This window comes from Squalius cephalus (genome assembly GCF_949319135.1).
Source record: "Squalius cephalus genome assembly, chromosome: 17".
NCBI lineage: Eukaryota > Metazoa > Chordata > Actinopteri > Cypriniformes > Leuciscidae > Squalius > Squalius cephalus.
The window spans coordinates 11690708-11705806 of NC_137138.1; the positions used below are offsets into that span (position 1 = coordinate 11690708).

Below are 15099 nucleotides of genomic sequence, written 5' to 3' on the forward strand. Positions count from 1 at the left end.
TACACATTTTCAGTGTGCAAATTAAACAAAGAAAAATTCAAACCTCTTTTAGTTACAGTGTCTGTCTACATTACACTACTACATAATAATAGTTATAATATTAATCCCATGACAGTAATAGCCATTTATTTTAAAACAATGCACTGAAAAATAAAGGAAACTTTCATAATTCGTTTTGTACTAATTTCTATACTTGGAAATAGATAAGCACATGATCTTTTATTTTGACGGAAACTGCATCAAGCTTTTATTTTGGCAGAAAAAATCATTTACAAACGCATCTCATTAAATTTCTAGTAAATTGCGGTAACCGTCAACTATGCAGATGTGGAAATAATGCGTAACTGGGTAATGGGTTCCTACACTCCTGACATAGCCTAAGTGTTTTGAAGGTAGTTCTTCTTACCACAGGCTCTACACTTTCTCCTCTCTCTCCTAATCCTCTTCACTATCATCATCATCACTGGAGCTGATTAAGTTCCTGCTGCTGCAGAAAACAAAGCTATATTTTGACACATTTTACAGCGTCTGCTTGAAGGGCCTGTATCTTTTTTTCACTCTATTTCTCTGTACATTCCTTGCGTTTCTTTCTTCTCCATCTCTCAGACTATTTTTACAGATACACACTTACACTGCACGCTCGCTCAGAGCCCAGAGGGGGAGGTGTTTAAAGATGTGATTGGCCCAGCCCAGTGTCAATCAAGAAAAAAACCAATGGACTGCTGAGCTACGTGTTTCATGGGCTGGTCTGTCAGAAGGAAAAAAACTATGTGATATTTTTGACTTAAGTGTTTTGGGCCAGCAATGTCAATTGAAAAAACATTGGGCCGCCGATCTAGGCCTACCACTTTTATGGGCCGGAGGAAAAATAAAAAAAAAAAAAAATAAAAAAAAATCGGCGGTCGGCCCAAAAAGCACGTCGGCCCACCGGGAAAGTGCCCGGTATGCCAGATGGCCAGTCCGCCCGTGGCACTGTCCCTTTAAGACAACACACATTCTGAGGAAGAATCATGCCTGATGAGTTTTGCCTTGTGTCTGGTTAGCAACCCTCGTTTCTAATCGCTAGAGGCTGATTTGTTTAGCACAAGCTAGCGATTCATCCAGATGAACTTTGCGCCGATCAGGGTCCAAAGGAGGAGATGCGGCGGATGACAGATGGATCTGAAGGAATCTGATTAAGACCTTACGCACTGGAAACATCTGGTGCATGGCAGCCTAAAGCAGCAAGCTGAAGGTGTCTGTCACAGATGACTGAAATAAATGAGTGTAAACTATTTTAAGACCGAAATGTAGCCTTTGCATGTTAAGAATTTGGCCCTGGATTTCAAAAGCTTGTTTGAGTGAAGGCTAGGGTATTAAAGTACCTTCTGTTCAGTAAACAAATACATGTGTTTAGGATTATCAGATCAGAAAGGCTTTAATGGAATAGATCACTGAAAATTTCAAATCTGTCATCAATTACTCACCCTTTCTAAACCTGCACGAGTTTCTTTCTTCTGTGGAAAAACTGTACTGGTCGCTCTTTTTCATGCAATTACTTTATTGCAATGCATTTGGGTGGCTTTCAAGCTTCAAAAAGGTGCAAAAGCAACAATAAAAGTATCACAAAAGTAGTCCATATGAATAGGGGTTGAATTCAGGTTGATCGGGACACTTTTTGCCATTGAGTGGGAAAACTCAATCAACCTGAATTCACCCCTATTTTAAATCTTCTAAAACATTAGAAGACAGCTCAGAAACTGACCAAAATGTGAGTCATTATTCAATGAAATTCTTGACTTTTCAGTAAGATTTAATCATTCTTTTGAGTCAGATCTTTTCAATTAATTAGTTAATCGAACTCACAAAACACGTCTGAAATATTCGTTCATGAATAATGTAGTCATGTGGTTTCAGAAGACTTGAAATATAGCTGAAGAGTAATATAGACTATTTTAAAATGCGTTTACGTCCTGTTTGAAGCTTTAAAGCGCCCCCTTTAATTGCAACTAAATGTAAAAGAGTAGTTGATATAAATTTCTCATTTTCTGTTATACAGAAAAAGACATTCATACTGGTTTTGAAGGATATGAGGGTGAGTAAATAATGACAGTATTTTCACTTGTGGTTGAACTAATCCTATACAGTCACTGAAGCATAGGCAGAAAGTTGATGATTTCTTAAAATAACCTTCTTCATGAAGGTAAAAGAGCACTCTCTCTCTCTCTCTCTCTCGCAGTGTGTGCACAGAAAGGAAATCAACGATAGTCACTGCTAATGACTGGCGGCTCGGTAAAATGGACGATAATGGACCAGTGTCTTCTGCCTCATTTTGTCAAACACACAAAAAGATGTGGACACGCACACAGACATTAAATTCAATGGTGATTCACAGGCTTGGGCCAAATTGCGAAAAGTTTATCAAAAAACCACCTGCTTAATGAGCCTTTTGTTTGGGCCACAATAATCAGTCTGCATTAGTGAGCAGCCAATGAAGGCATAATTAATAAAAGCAATCTGCCCGCTGTCATAACAACAGCTAGAGATGCTCCTTTGATTCCACTCTTATTCTGACCCATGGGAACATGGGACGCCTCCACTGCTGTGCAACAAGTACGACGATACCCACAATCTCAAAAGAAGCGTTTTGAATTCTGTTAAGAGTTAATTAATCTGAACACATAGCAGAACTTCCTCTTTCCTGTTTCTTTCCGCTGTTCCCTCAAAGAGAAAGTTCTTGTTATGTCAAAAACAATATGCTTACAGTTCTCCAGACTGAGCTGGAGGGAGAGAGAAACAGGGAAAAGGGAAGTACATTTACTCACCCTCTGTTTGCATGATAAAGCTTGTCTTTTTTTAAGGAGTTCAATCAGCTGAGCCTCGAAGATTTATATTCCTTATAAACGTGAGGATTTTATCTTAGAAATAATTCATTTTAACGTTTCAAAGTGAGAATGTTAATTTTTCTTTCTACTGCGTAATGATTTAAGATGTAATTTGAATTAAATTACATTTATTTCGAATGAAAGTGTCTAATATATACTGTTCTTTAAATTAATAGCACTTAAATTTAACACCAAATTCGAAACCAGAGTGCAAGTTTTTATCAGTGGATGCATTTCTAACACGATCATATAAATTATTTACACCCTTTGGCACCCATACTGTAAACTACTAAACTGTTTCCCGTTCTGCTTACTGCTTAATAACAGGTTCATCCTCACCTTCGAAATAAAACATCCAGGTCTTTATTTTAACATTACTCCATGTTTCGTCACTCTTAAAGGTACGGTAGGCAATGTTTTTCATAAACACTTTTAGTTTTTTTGATTGAAACTTTCTTCACATCTTTATAGCAATCAATAATAGAAGTGGTCTAAATAAAAAAATAAAAAACTTTTCTGGTTGGTATATGGAAACAACAAACGCAACTGCACAAACTGAAAGATTAAAAAGTATGACGCATATTATGCAATTCCTCTATATCTAGCTGAAGATTTAGTCAAGGTATCAAACCCCATAAAATACATACTTGGTGCTGAAAGATGGCCTAAACACTGTTTATCTGTGTAGCAAATTAGCTCTAAATAAATATTAATAATCAATCATAACTTGTTATATTATGAATATTTGGATCAGTTAATAGAATTAACTTAATGTAGTAAAATTAATATTACAATCAATTAACCTGTTTGTGCCGTGAACACTCAGTGTTAATTGTTTATTAATTCTAAGAAATGTACATTTCCGGAGCATGGGAAATGTCTTACTGTACAGTACTATTCAGAGCCTGTAGTCAAAATCTATGATTAGTGACTCCAGTTATGAGCTTGAGACACGGACAACTTTACGTGTGACATGAACAAGACTTTATTAACTAGTCTAAACACTTAAACTACTCTAAAATACACACACATACATGCATACAGTTTACCAAGGGATAGAGAGCTGAAGCAGAATACTGGAAAGCAATAAAGCATTGTTTGAAATTCAGCAGATCAACAGCCTTGAGCAAACCCTCAGTTTAGTTCTAACACGCCCTTCTTTAAAAGAGGTAAGGATACTTAATGTACCAAATAATGAGACTAAGTTTGATAATTGCATGTCTCGCCCATTTGAATTAAACTGTCCTGATGCAATTTGTTGAGGCTCCAGTTGACCTTTGCTGATGTGGTCTTGATGAGAGAGAACCAGTGGGAGGTCAGAGGATCTTTGGTGAATGGAAAGACAAGGCCGCAGCCTGGCACAAGCTTGGGGGTCCTTAGAAAACTTCTAGTTCAGCATCATCTTCACATTAGGATTTGAGAAAGGGACTAAGAGACTAAGGGCCCTATTTTAACGATCTAAGCGCATGGTCTAAAGCGCAGGCCGCAAGTTCACTTAGGGCATGTCCGAATCCACTTTTGCTAGTTTAACGACGGGAAAAATGGTTGGCGCGCCACAGGCGCATGGTCTAAAAGGGTTGTCCCTATTCTCTTAATGAGTAATGGGTGTGTTTTGGGATTTACGTGCGTTAAACCAATCAGAGTCTCATCTCCCATTTCCTTTAAATGCCAGCTGCGCTCGTGTCATGGCAGATTCGCTATTTACATGACAGAATTTGATAGTGGAAAGACCGAAGCTGTCTCCAGAGTGCAAACGGAACTGCTCGTGCGCGAGGTAAAACTGCGCAAGCAGACCATCTACAGGACAAGCCGGATTCCAACATATCTTTATGTACACAATAATAATATTTTACATTGTAATCCTTATATTTTTCAAATTTGGCATGTTTGTGTGCTGCTGTGCGTCCCTGTGTCTTTAATAAGCAGAGTGTATGCGCGTTGTGGATCCGCCTATAGGCGCACATTACTAACGCGCTCATTAAATAACAAAAAAAAAATATTGCACCATTGACTTTAGACCAGGTTTCAGTTGGTCAATGGCACAGTCTATTTCTGTTGCCTCAAAATAGCAACACGCCAACAATGCGCCAGAACACACCTAATTTTCAGACCAGCACGCCCATGGGCGCACAAATGGGCGCAAATGCATTTGCTATTTAAACAACGTGGGGCAGGATGTGAAAATGATAACTGCATCAGACTGAAACTAGCAAAAAACATTTGCGTCGCGCTTGCCGCTGCATTGCTCCGGGTGTAAGATAGGGCCCTCAGAGACTAAGGCTAAGAGGCGTGATCTTGCAATAAATTATTTTTAAAGCGTGAAGATGTCACATCCTCTGGATGGCTGTGAGCCAATAAGAAGTTGTTCCCTTTGGAGAGAATTTCTTTACCACCCTTTGTTCAAGCAGGCCTTTGAACATGTAGTTTGATTGGATGTTTAACAAAAGAATCTTCAAGATGCTTATAATACTAATGCGTCACAAAGTTAGCAAAATGTAATGTAAATTAACAAATGGGGGACGAAGATTGGAGTTAATAGAGACCAAACATGCCACACATATGATTTTGGTTAACCATAGTATGCAAAGTCTGAAACATTAACCCAAAAGAGTTAAAAAGAGTACATAGGCCAAACCACATAAAAGGAAAATCATGAGATGGGAAAATTAGATATATGTTTACACATTTCTCAAGTGGTTGTATATAGAATATATAGGATTAAAAGGGTTCATTTCTCCTTCTCAGCAAGAATTAAGTGAGATTCACAACTCTCTGCAAATTCCTTTTGGGGTCGTAAAAAGTCTTATCAGTCTTAATGTGTCCTGTAACAGGACACCGGGTTCTGCCAGTGTGTTAGCTTTATTTGTGATGTTAGTTTTAGGGGAAGTTTTATAGACCTTTGCTGGATTATTCATTAAATATAATGAATCATTTGTGTGTGTCTGATTGGTCCAGATGCTACATCTGTTATACTGTTCAAAAGTTTGGGGTCAGTAAGATTCTTTTTTTATAGAAATCAATACTTCTATTCAGCAAGAATGCATGAAATATTTTTTAAAAAAGACATTTATAATTTTACAAAATATTTATATTTAAAATAAATGCTGTTATTTTGAACTTTCTATTCATTAAAAATCTTTACAAAAATGGTTTCCACAAAAATATTAAGCAGCACAACACAACGACATTGATAATAATAAGAAATGTTTCTTAAGCACCAAATCATCATATTAGAATGATTTCTGAAGGATCATGTGACACTGACGACTGGAGTAATGATGCTGAAAATCTTTACTGCATTTTTTATTTTAAAAAAAATGTGAGCATAAGAGACAAAAAAATCTTACTGACCCCAAACTTTTGAACAGTGGTGTATGCATATTACAATTTTTGATTTTTCTCATTAGATAGTCTCAGAGGGCAGATGGAAAGCCAAAAATAACACAGTAAATCAGGACATTTTTGGCTGATGTAGAAATCTTGGGCCTGTTACAACGGCCCATAATGAATAATGACGAATAATTGATGACCATATGGGAGGTCCAGGTGCAGGTGCTCATTAGATGGACAGCTAATGAAGCAAAAACATGGAAATGGCCGTGTTATGGTGAAGGGTCAGTTGAACACACACGAAGAGGTGGAGGGCTTGTCTTCAGCAGTACTGAGAGATGAAGGAGGGGTGCATCGCTCAGCTGTGTATGTCGAGACTGTGTAAGTGGGTGGTGAAAGGCTTGTGATTTTTAAGTAGGACTTTTCCCTCCCTAATTCTCTCTCTCTCTCTCATTCTCTCTCTCATCATTCAGTCCCTCATATTACATCCGCACCTGCCAAAGGCCTAAGCAAACAGCTGCTCATCTGATGGGGGGGCCTAATTGGGGCAGACTCCACTGCTGTCCAAGAGCATATGGACCATAGCCACAAGAGAGCAGAGTTGGGATGCAAAGGGTCGTTTGAACCAATCCTATCAGAGTTCACTCACTGGGCAGGCTTGTGTAATGGGAACCCCACCTGCCCCCATGCTAATTATCAGCCTTGTGGTTAGCGCAGCCTCTCGGCAAACATGTGCACCTTTGGATTGCGAGGAGATGCATCCTGGAGATGGTTGAGCCAGGTTATGGCTCAAGAGAGAAGAATGAGGAACTGAGATAGACAACAGCATCTGTTGCTTTCAGACAGGCCTTGCCTCCTGGGCTCCGGATCCTGTTTTGGAATACCGCACAAAAAATGTCTCTATTACCTGACAGACATCACTGAAAAAGTTGTCCTGAGAAATTACACCTGCTTCTGGGACAGTCCCAGACAGAAAAAGAGTCAGGGGAGTGGACAGCATTCTTTTTAGCTCGTCAGATCCAATCAGAAACAATCTCTACCTGTCTACCTGTACATTTCACATCTTTGACATTACATATATAAAAAATAAAATACATGTACACAAAATACAAAAAATGTTGTGTATAAAAAGAGACTTCTTACCTGGCGACCTGAAGGTCCAGGCTTCATCATCATCAAAGTGTGTGTCACCAGCTGTGAATCGTTCTCCGGGAAAGAAGGCGTGGGCCACTGTGCCACCGGGTCCATCAAAAGGGTATCCGTCATTATGGTCCGCTTTGGTGAAGTCAATCTGAATGTCTGCCTCATTCCCCGCCACCTCATGGAAGTTGAGTGGCGCGATGTCACTCCACACTTTCAGTGCGTAGTACATGAGCGCCCGCACCGTGTCTCGACCTAGCAAAACTGACTCCTTTGGATACGTCCTCACCCTGTGAGAGCAGAAACATGAGTATATGTTTGAAACTATGGCTTGAAATAGACAAGAATGCCTTTGTAGGACCACCGGCAGTGCAAGAAGATAAATTCCACACCGCTTTTGAATGCATAGATAGGACAAGGCATGCAGCAGGCTGTCAAAAGCAGCTCTAAAATCCTGTCTCGTGGCTCTTTTTGACTCAGAATTACTTCCACGGTAATACATTTAGGATACACAACAGTTACAACACATTTTCTTCCCATCTTCCTCTTTTCTGTTTCACTCAAGGTAATTTGGAAACAATTAAGTGTGATTTGGAGGTCCACTACACCCCACAATGATGGTAATCACTTCCAAGGACAATTTGAGCCCTCTTTCCAAGTACAGACACAGATCGATGAGAAATTAATTTCAAAGTGCTGGCTCTGTAAGTGCCCACTAAGAAGTGTGCCTTCTGCACAGAATACACTTATCCTTTCTGCACAAGCACCAGGTTCAGGCATTCTATTACATTTGCAGAACATTGACTCTCCCAATGCAGTTATTAGGGCTCTTTGGGTGCTGGTAACGTATTTGCACCAGTTGCTCAAGATCAACATGCAAATTCAATCAAGTTCTATGGCAGTTTAGGTGGTAACAGCTGGCTCTACAATGAGTTTACAGTCAGGTTGGTTCAAATGGAAAGACAGGAGATGCACAATAGTGCCGTGCCAAGGTCAACGCTGCCCCCAGCTGAATTTACAATGAGCTAAGTGACCTCTTTGTGTGCCAACATTCTCCCTGTGATGTGCTACACTGTGTACATTAATTCATCCTAACCCATTGCTCTTCTGCTTGATTTGTGCCAGATATGCCGTTAACCCCCTATTTCACATGCAAATCTAAAGCTTTAGAGGGAATTTAAGGTGAAATACTGTACAATTTGTGCTCATGTTTATGGTGTAGCCTATAAAATAGAAAAGACAAAAATATATAGTATAGAAAACAGCATATAAAGTATATTATATACATATTTGTATATTATGCAGTTGTAATCCAAAAGATTCAACCCCCATTGCAAATCCGTTTTATTGGCGAAATTTACAGACTTCCAGCTATTTGCAATGAACAAATCAAACAGTTAATTTAAATAGCTCAACACAACAAATGTTTCAAATGGTTTCCCCAAATTCAACTGAAAATGCACTTTTAACCCTTTCACACATAAGTTTAAATATTCTAGCTGAGCCCCCAGTGCGAGTTTAAGGCGACCGTTATTTTGGAATGTATCACCTTAATATTTCCATGGAAATATGGATTAATCCCTTTTAAAGCTACAAAAGTTATTCAGTCAAGAGCAGTGAGTGATTTTTTCTTTGTCTTTTGTTGTTTGATTAACATTTATGACATAGACTGCAGCAGGAATATTAGGCTGCTGTCACTTTAAGACTTGACGCGAATCTGTTGAACTTGATGTTCATTTAAGACTTCTCAACTAATTTAAGACTGCTTATGAGGACACTCGCCAAAAACTGGCATTTTGACATAATTTTGTGTCTTTTTGTCTGTTCAGGTTTACATTCAATAAGTTCAGTCTGTCCTGTAAGTATATAATGACCTAAAATGGTCACATGAAAATTTAGGGTGCTAGGGAAGGGAGTATGAATTTCAAGTTCAATTTTCTATCCATTTTCGCCATAATGTGCCCTTGGCAGGGTTTGAATAGATGGCCGGCATAAATTGGAGAATAATCAAGGGAGTTTTTTTTCCCTCTCCATGTCGTCTGGTTATTATACAGGCACTAACAGTGGCAGCTAACCTGAAAGCCAGACAAAGTGCCTCTGGGAAGATTGGTCATCCCAGCAGCATGTAAACGCTCAAATGTTGAAGTTTAATTTTCAGTCACAATCCCCCTTCTTTGTCTCCATGTGATACAAGACTGATTAGACAGACAAGAGGGGAAGTGGATAAAAAGAGAGAAAATGGCAAATAGAAATCAGGAGGAGCAAGTTCAAAAGAACTCATTTCCTCTATTCTGTCGTAATTCTCACAGCGGGTCTTACCCCTGCAGATCAGTAGTCCAGACAGGACATTTACTGTATGGCGATAATCACACATCAAATCAATCCTCCACACTCACAACTAGGCACTGAGAGTGATGCACAGCCAGATGGGTGTTTTAAAGGAATGATTCCTCAAATTCACTCTTAGAAATGAAGGTTAATGGGTTCTGTATTTGACTCAATTTTAAAGAATCCATAATGCCAAGATTATTCTATATAAGGAGAAACGTCTTAAATGATTGAATAATACGTTCATATTTAATGGTATATTTCAATTTATTCTAGTGATAAAGTATATTTACGAGCTGTATAATTCATACAATTTTATTCAAATTTAAAATAAATGAACAAAAATGAATGAATTCATTCAAACTAAATCCATAAAATGATCCCATGATGAGAACCCCTAAACCTTTTCTAGTGTAGCCTTTGTAAAATTCTGAAACAGAAAAATGTAATTTGTTATTCACTGAAAATCTTTATATGCACCATGAAAATTCATGAGACTTTTTTAAAAGAAGTATCATTATCCAATTTATGAATAAATCATTCCTTTGAGTCAAATATTTTCAATGAATCAAATAAACCATTTTACAAAACTAGTCTGAAATATTTTTTTCACAAATCAGACTGATTTGGTTCTTGAATTCAACTCACTGACTTGATTCGCAGTTGTTGAAAACTCACTTCAGAAGACTTGATATAGTGTATGAATCATATTGGACCACTTTTATGATGCTTTTGCATCCTTTTTGAAGCTTGAAAGTTCTGGGCTCCATTTATTATAACTGAAAAAAGAATTTTGCCTTTTGTTTTTCACAGAAGAAAGAAAGTCATGCAGGTTTTGATCGACATGAGGGTGAATAATTGCTAACATTATCTTGACTTTTGAGTGCACTATCCCTTTAAAGATCCCCCCAGCCTATTCAGCGATATGGTTTTTAGTTACTTTCTCCAATCAAACAGGCACGTGCTATAAGGGATGAAAAGAAATCCAACCATGATGGATTACCGTCATTTGAGTCCTTTGGACATGGGTGGGATTATCTAGCTAAACTACAGCATGATTATTTACAACTTTTGCCCTCATTGTAAGCCGGCATCTGGGCTAGATGCTCAAGCAAACACATAGATGCCCATGACACAGAAATCACACAACAGCTCCTTCACACTCTCATTTGGTATTGCCTGGAGCGTATTGAGCAATTGTGAGAGTTGTTCCCATTTTTATCCGGCACGGAAAGGATTAGGAGCGTCAATAGGGTTTGATAGATAGAAATGTGATGGGAGTAATGGAGGGTGGTGAGGAAAGAGATGCTTATCATAAAGCCATTTCACTCTTCTCCCTACTAATCAGCTTGGGAAATCAACCCCAAAGACACACAACGTGAGTCTGGGGGGGGGGGGGGGGGGGGACATTGTCTTTAAAGCAATCACTCCTAATCAATTAAGGTAATTAATGAGAGTGTTAACGAGCAGGCGGGGGTCCTAGAGTATGGTGAGGGTCTCATTTGGAGTGATGGAGTCATGATGAGGGGCCATCTCCACTTGACACTGATGGTCCATGTGCTCTGAATACATATGTAGACAGCTGGACCTCTGAACCTTGTTCTTACTGATCAATCATTTATCCAACTGTCTGAACCAGTAAACTGTCTGAAAAATAGATTCATACTTAGTGCAAAGAAACTTTTTTAAACATGTTTTGATGCCTGTTAAAACCTTAAAGTGACAGTTCACCCAAAAAAAATTTAAATTCTGACATAATTTCCTCACCCTCATGTTGTTTCAAAAATAAAACCCAAAAATGTTGAATTTTTGTATGACTTTCTTTTGTAGAACAAAAGTGAGATGTTTTCTTAATCTGGAATCTTAATCTCCATTCAATTTATAGTTACTTAGAAAACATCATAAAATGAGTCCACAGGATTCGTACACAACAGTCCAAGTCAAGAGCATCAGAACAAAATTGAGTCATTATTCACTGACAATCTTTCCTTCCATGGAGCTGTAAACCCCAAAACTCCCGAGAACAGATTCCTGAGTGAACTCTGTTTCATGAACTGTTAGATTTAGGAATGAATCATTTAGTCTGATTGAGTCAGCTCAAAATAATTATTTATTGATTGATTCGGTTCTGAAGTTCATCCCAATGCTACAGTCATTATGAACTGTCACTCTATGATAAAAAACAACATGCAAATTAATTTTAAAATCCGTATGTAGCAAAAAAATATTTAAAGGGGACCTATTATGCCCCTTTTTACAAAATAAGTCTCAGGTGTCCCCAGAATGGGCCCTATTTTAACGATCTGAAACGCAAGTGTCAAAGCGCAAAGCGCAAGTAACTTTGTGGGCGGGTCTCGGCGCTGTTGCTATTTTCCCAGCGGGATAAATGACTCTTGCGCCAGGCGCAAATCTAAAATGGGTTGGTCTGAAGTAGCTTCATTATTCATAGGTGTGGTTTGGGCTTAACGTGAAATAAACCAATCAGAGCGTCATCTCACATTCCCTTTAAGAGCAGACGCGCTTTGTTCTAAAGCGGATTCCTATTATAACGGCGGATTTGCCAGGCGCGCGCCAGGAGCAGTTCACAGCCAAGGAGAGCAACGCTCTCGTCAGGGACGTTGGGGATGGAGAAACCTACCCAAATTAACTTCGGTTAAAAAGGCGTACGATAATTTGGGTAAATGTGTAAGCTAGATGTATGCTTTTATAATAAATTGTCTATCTATCTATCTATCTATCTATCTATCTATCTATCTATCTATCTATCTATCTATCTATCTATCTATCTATCGTAATAATGTATGATTTGCAAAAATGAAAACTGCTGCTTCTGTGTAGATGAGAGAATCAAAGTGTATGCGCGTTGTGCACAGGCTACATTGATTATGGCCAAGCATGCGCCCTTAAAATAGCATATGAATAACATGCGCAACGCGCCACTGACTTTAAACTATTTTTTCCTGGTTAGTGGCGCAATTGTTTTCTAAACCTGCAAAATAGCATGAGGGAACGTTTGCGCCGGAACACGCCTCCTCTTTGCGCTGAACCGCCCAGGGAGCGCAAGTTCATTCCCTAGTTTACCGACGTGCTTCTGTGGAGGGAAAAGCGCGCTTTGCGCGGGTGCAAAATAGGAATGATACATGCGTCGGTGTACAAAGTAAATTGCGCTGGGTGCAAGATAGGGCCCATTGTGTCTGTGAAATTGCAGCTCAAAATACCTCACAGATTATTATTATACCATGCTGTAAATGCATTTTTGAGTGGAAGGAAAAACATGCTGTTCATGCTTACAACAAAACAAAAACAACATTTTGCAATGTGCTAATTAAATTATTCTTGTAAATGAATAAAGTTAATTAATATTGTTAATATTAATTAGATAATTAATTATCAACAACAATTGATAATTTGATAATTGATCATTTAAACCAACAATGAATTGGTTGTTTAGGTCATTTTGGTCACAATTGGTCATTTTCTTGCAATATAACTGCAGAAAGAGCTGCATCCCTTGAGAATCTTGATGCATATAAAGAGGACAAAACCCGTCAGCCCGTGCTGATCAAAAGCTCAGAGTTTTATACTGTCTGTACATTTGCTGTGTTATCGATTCTTCCCTTGCTCAAGCCCATTTCAAATGATCTCTCCTCACACAAAACCTGTATGATAGTGCAGTGCAATAATCACTCAGAATCCGTCATAGTCCCTTCTCCCTTCCTGTCTTTCTGTCTCTTTCTGTACAGCCCTTTTCAATTGGCTTGGAAAGGCTTTTTATCACTGCTCCTAAAACAAGCCATTACAGGCTTTATTATAGCGACTGGCTTCTCGGCTGGTGTACAGGCACACCTCTGTCGCTACAACTGAACCAGGGGTGCAAAGCTCCTGACATACATTTTACAAGAACTGATAGAGTTCTCCCAGCACAGTTATAGGAGTCACTTCACCCCAACCAGCACTTGGCAGGTCTGAGGAGGTCACTCGACTGAGTCTGCCCAAACGTATTAACACAGAGAAGGAAGGTTCAAGCTAAAATTAAGGTCACACAAAAATAATCCAAATGCTGATGGAGACAGGATGAGGAAATTGAGAAAGCACAGGTGTCGAACGGCAAAATGTATATTTAATTATTTTTAACTCCAAATTTGACAAGAAAAATACATTTGAATTTGAAATGACACATTGCTGCTTCCAAAAAGCTCATTCTACTCTACTAAACAGTGAGTGGAATGACGTAGAAGTGCTAGGAGTAATTTCAAATGTCAATAGGTCAAAAACGAGATTATAAATTCTAAGCTAAATGTTACAACAGATTTCTGTCTCTATCTGTATCTCCGAAGTGTATGATGATGTTTCTAGCACTATGAGTCATATAAATCACATTCAATTATCTTTAAAGGCCAGCATGATAGTGTTTTGTAATATGTCACACTTTTATTCGCTAAACCATTGAAATGCACCCAGAGTGATTTTGAAAATATCTATACTATTTAGCTAAATAGCTATATATTATCATTCATTGATAAACACATCATTGCTGCATTTCTGAGGAATTTTTAAGGGAACCCCTTCCTGTGTAGCCTTAAAGCAATCGCCACAGGTCAAACTCTCAAAGGACACTGCTGAGTCAGAAAGCCAAACATTTATTAAACTGCATGTCTTTGAGGTCAAATGTCTTGTGCAATTTAATCCGGGCCATCTGGATGTATGTGTTGAAGATGAACACAGCTCTAGAATGTCGGAAATGTCTCTACATTTGATAGTTCACTCAAAACTAGTTTCTCCAAATTTCCCAATTTCTCATGTTGTAACAAATCTGTATGGATTTCTTTCTTCTGTGGAACACAAAAGGAAAAGTCAAGCTACTGTGTATATAATTTATTCAATTGACAGATACTTTTATCCAAAGTGACTAATACATTTCATTCAAGGTATCCTTATATTATATAATATACAAATGGGTAGGTTAAGGGGTAGGTGTTAGGTTACGCGCTCAAACGTCCAAAAAATATAAATATAAATAAAATTATGATCATGATGGCTGATTAAATTGAAAACCAGAAGCCAAAATATGTCATAATGGCAAAATTGTGCCCCAAAATATATCTTTCAATGAAAGCAATCGAGGAAAATGAAACTACTCCTTCCCTGTGCTAGAGGTCTGCATTCCCGCGGGACCAGATAAGAATTCTTGCTGCGCTGGAATAAAAGACCGCCGCGGTCGGTAACTGGTGTACTTTGGACATCCTTTGACAGCATATCCGCGCTTTTCTCATTCTAATCGACCACCTGAACAGCCTGCTCTGAGGACAGTATTATGCATGTGCTGTGCGCATGGACCAGTGCTTTCTGCGTCATAAGTTTTATTTGCATGCGTCTGTGCGCACAGCACACGCATAATACAGTCCTCAGAGCGGGCAGGTGGTCGATGAATGACAGC

General features: G+C 38.6%; 1 protein-coding gene across 2 annotated transcripts in view; it reads right to left on the reverse strand.

Annotated features, from left to right (window-relative positions):
• Positions 1-15099, reverse strand: part of mmp17a (matrix metallopeptidase 17a) — a 97551-nt gene that overhangs the window by 23698 nt on the left and 58754 nt on the right. For both annotated transcript variants that reach the window (XM_079898667.1, XM_079898666.1), the window contains one exon: positions 7338-7624. In XM_079898667.1, the coding sequence (XP_079754793.1) occupies positions 7338-7624 (287 nt within the window). The remainder of the gene's footprint in view (positions 1-7337; positions 7625-15099) is intronic.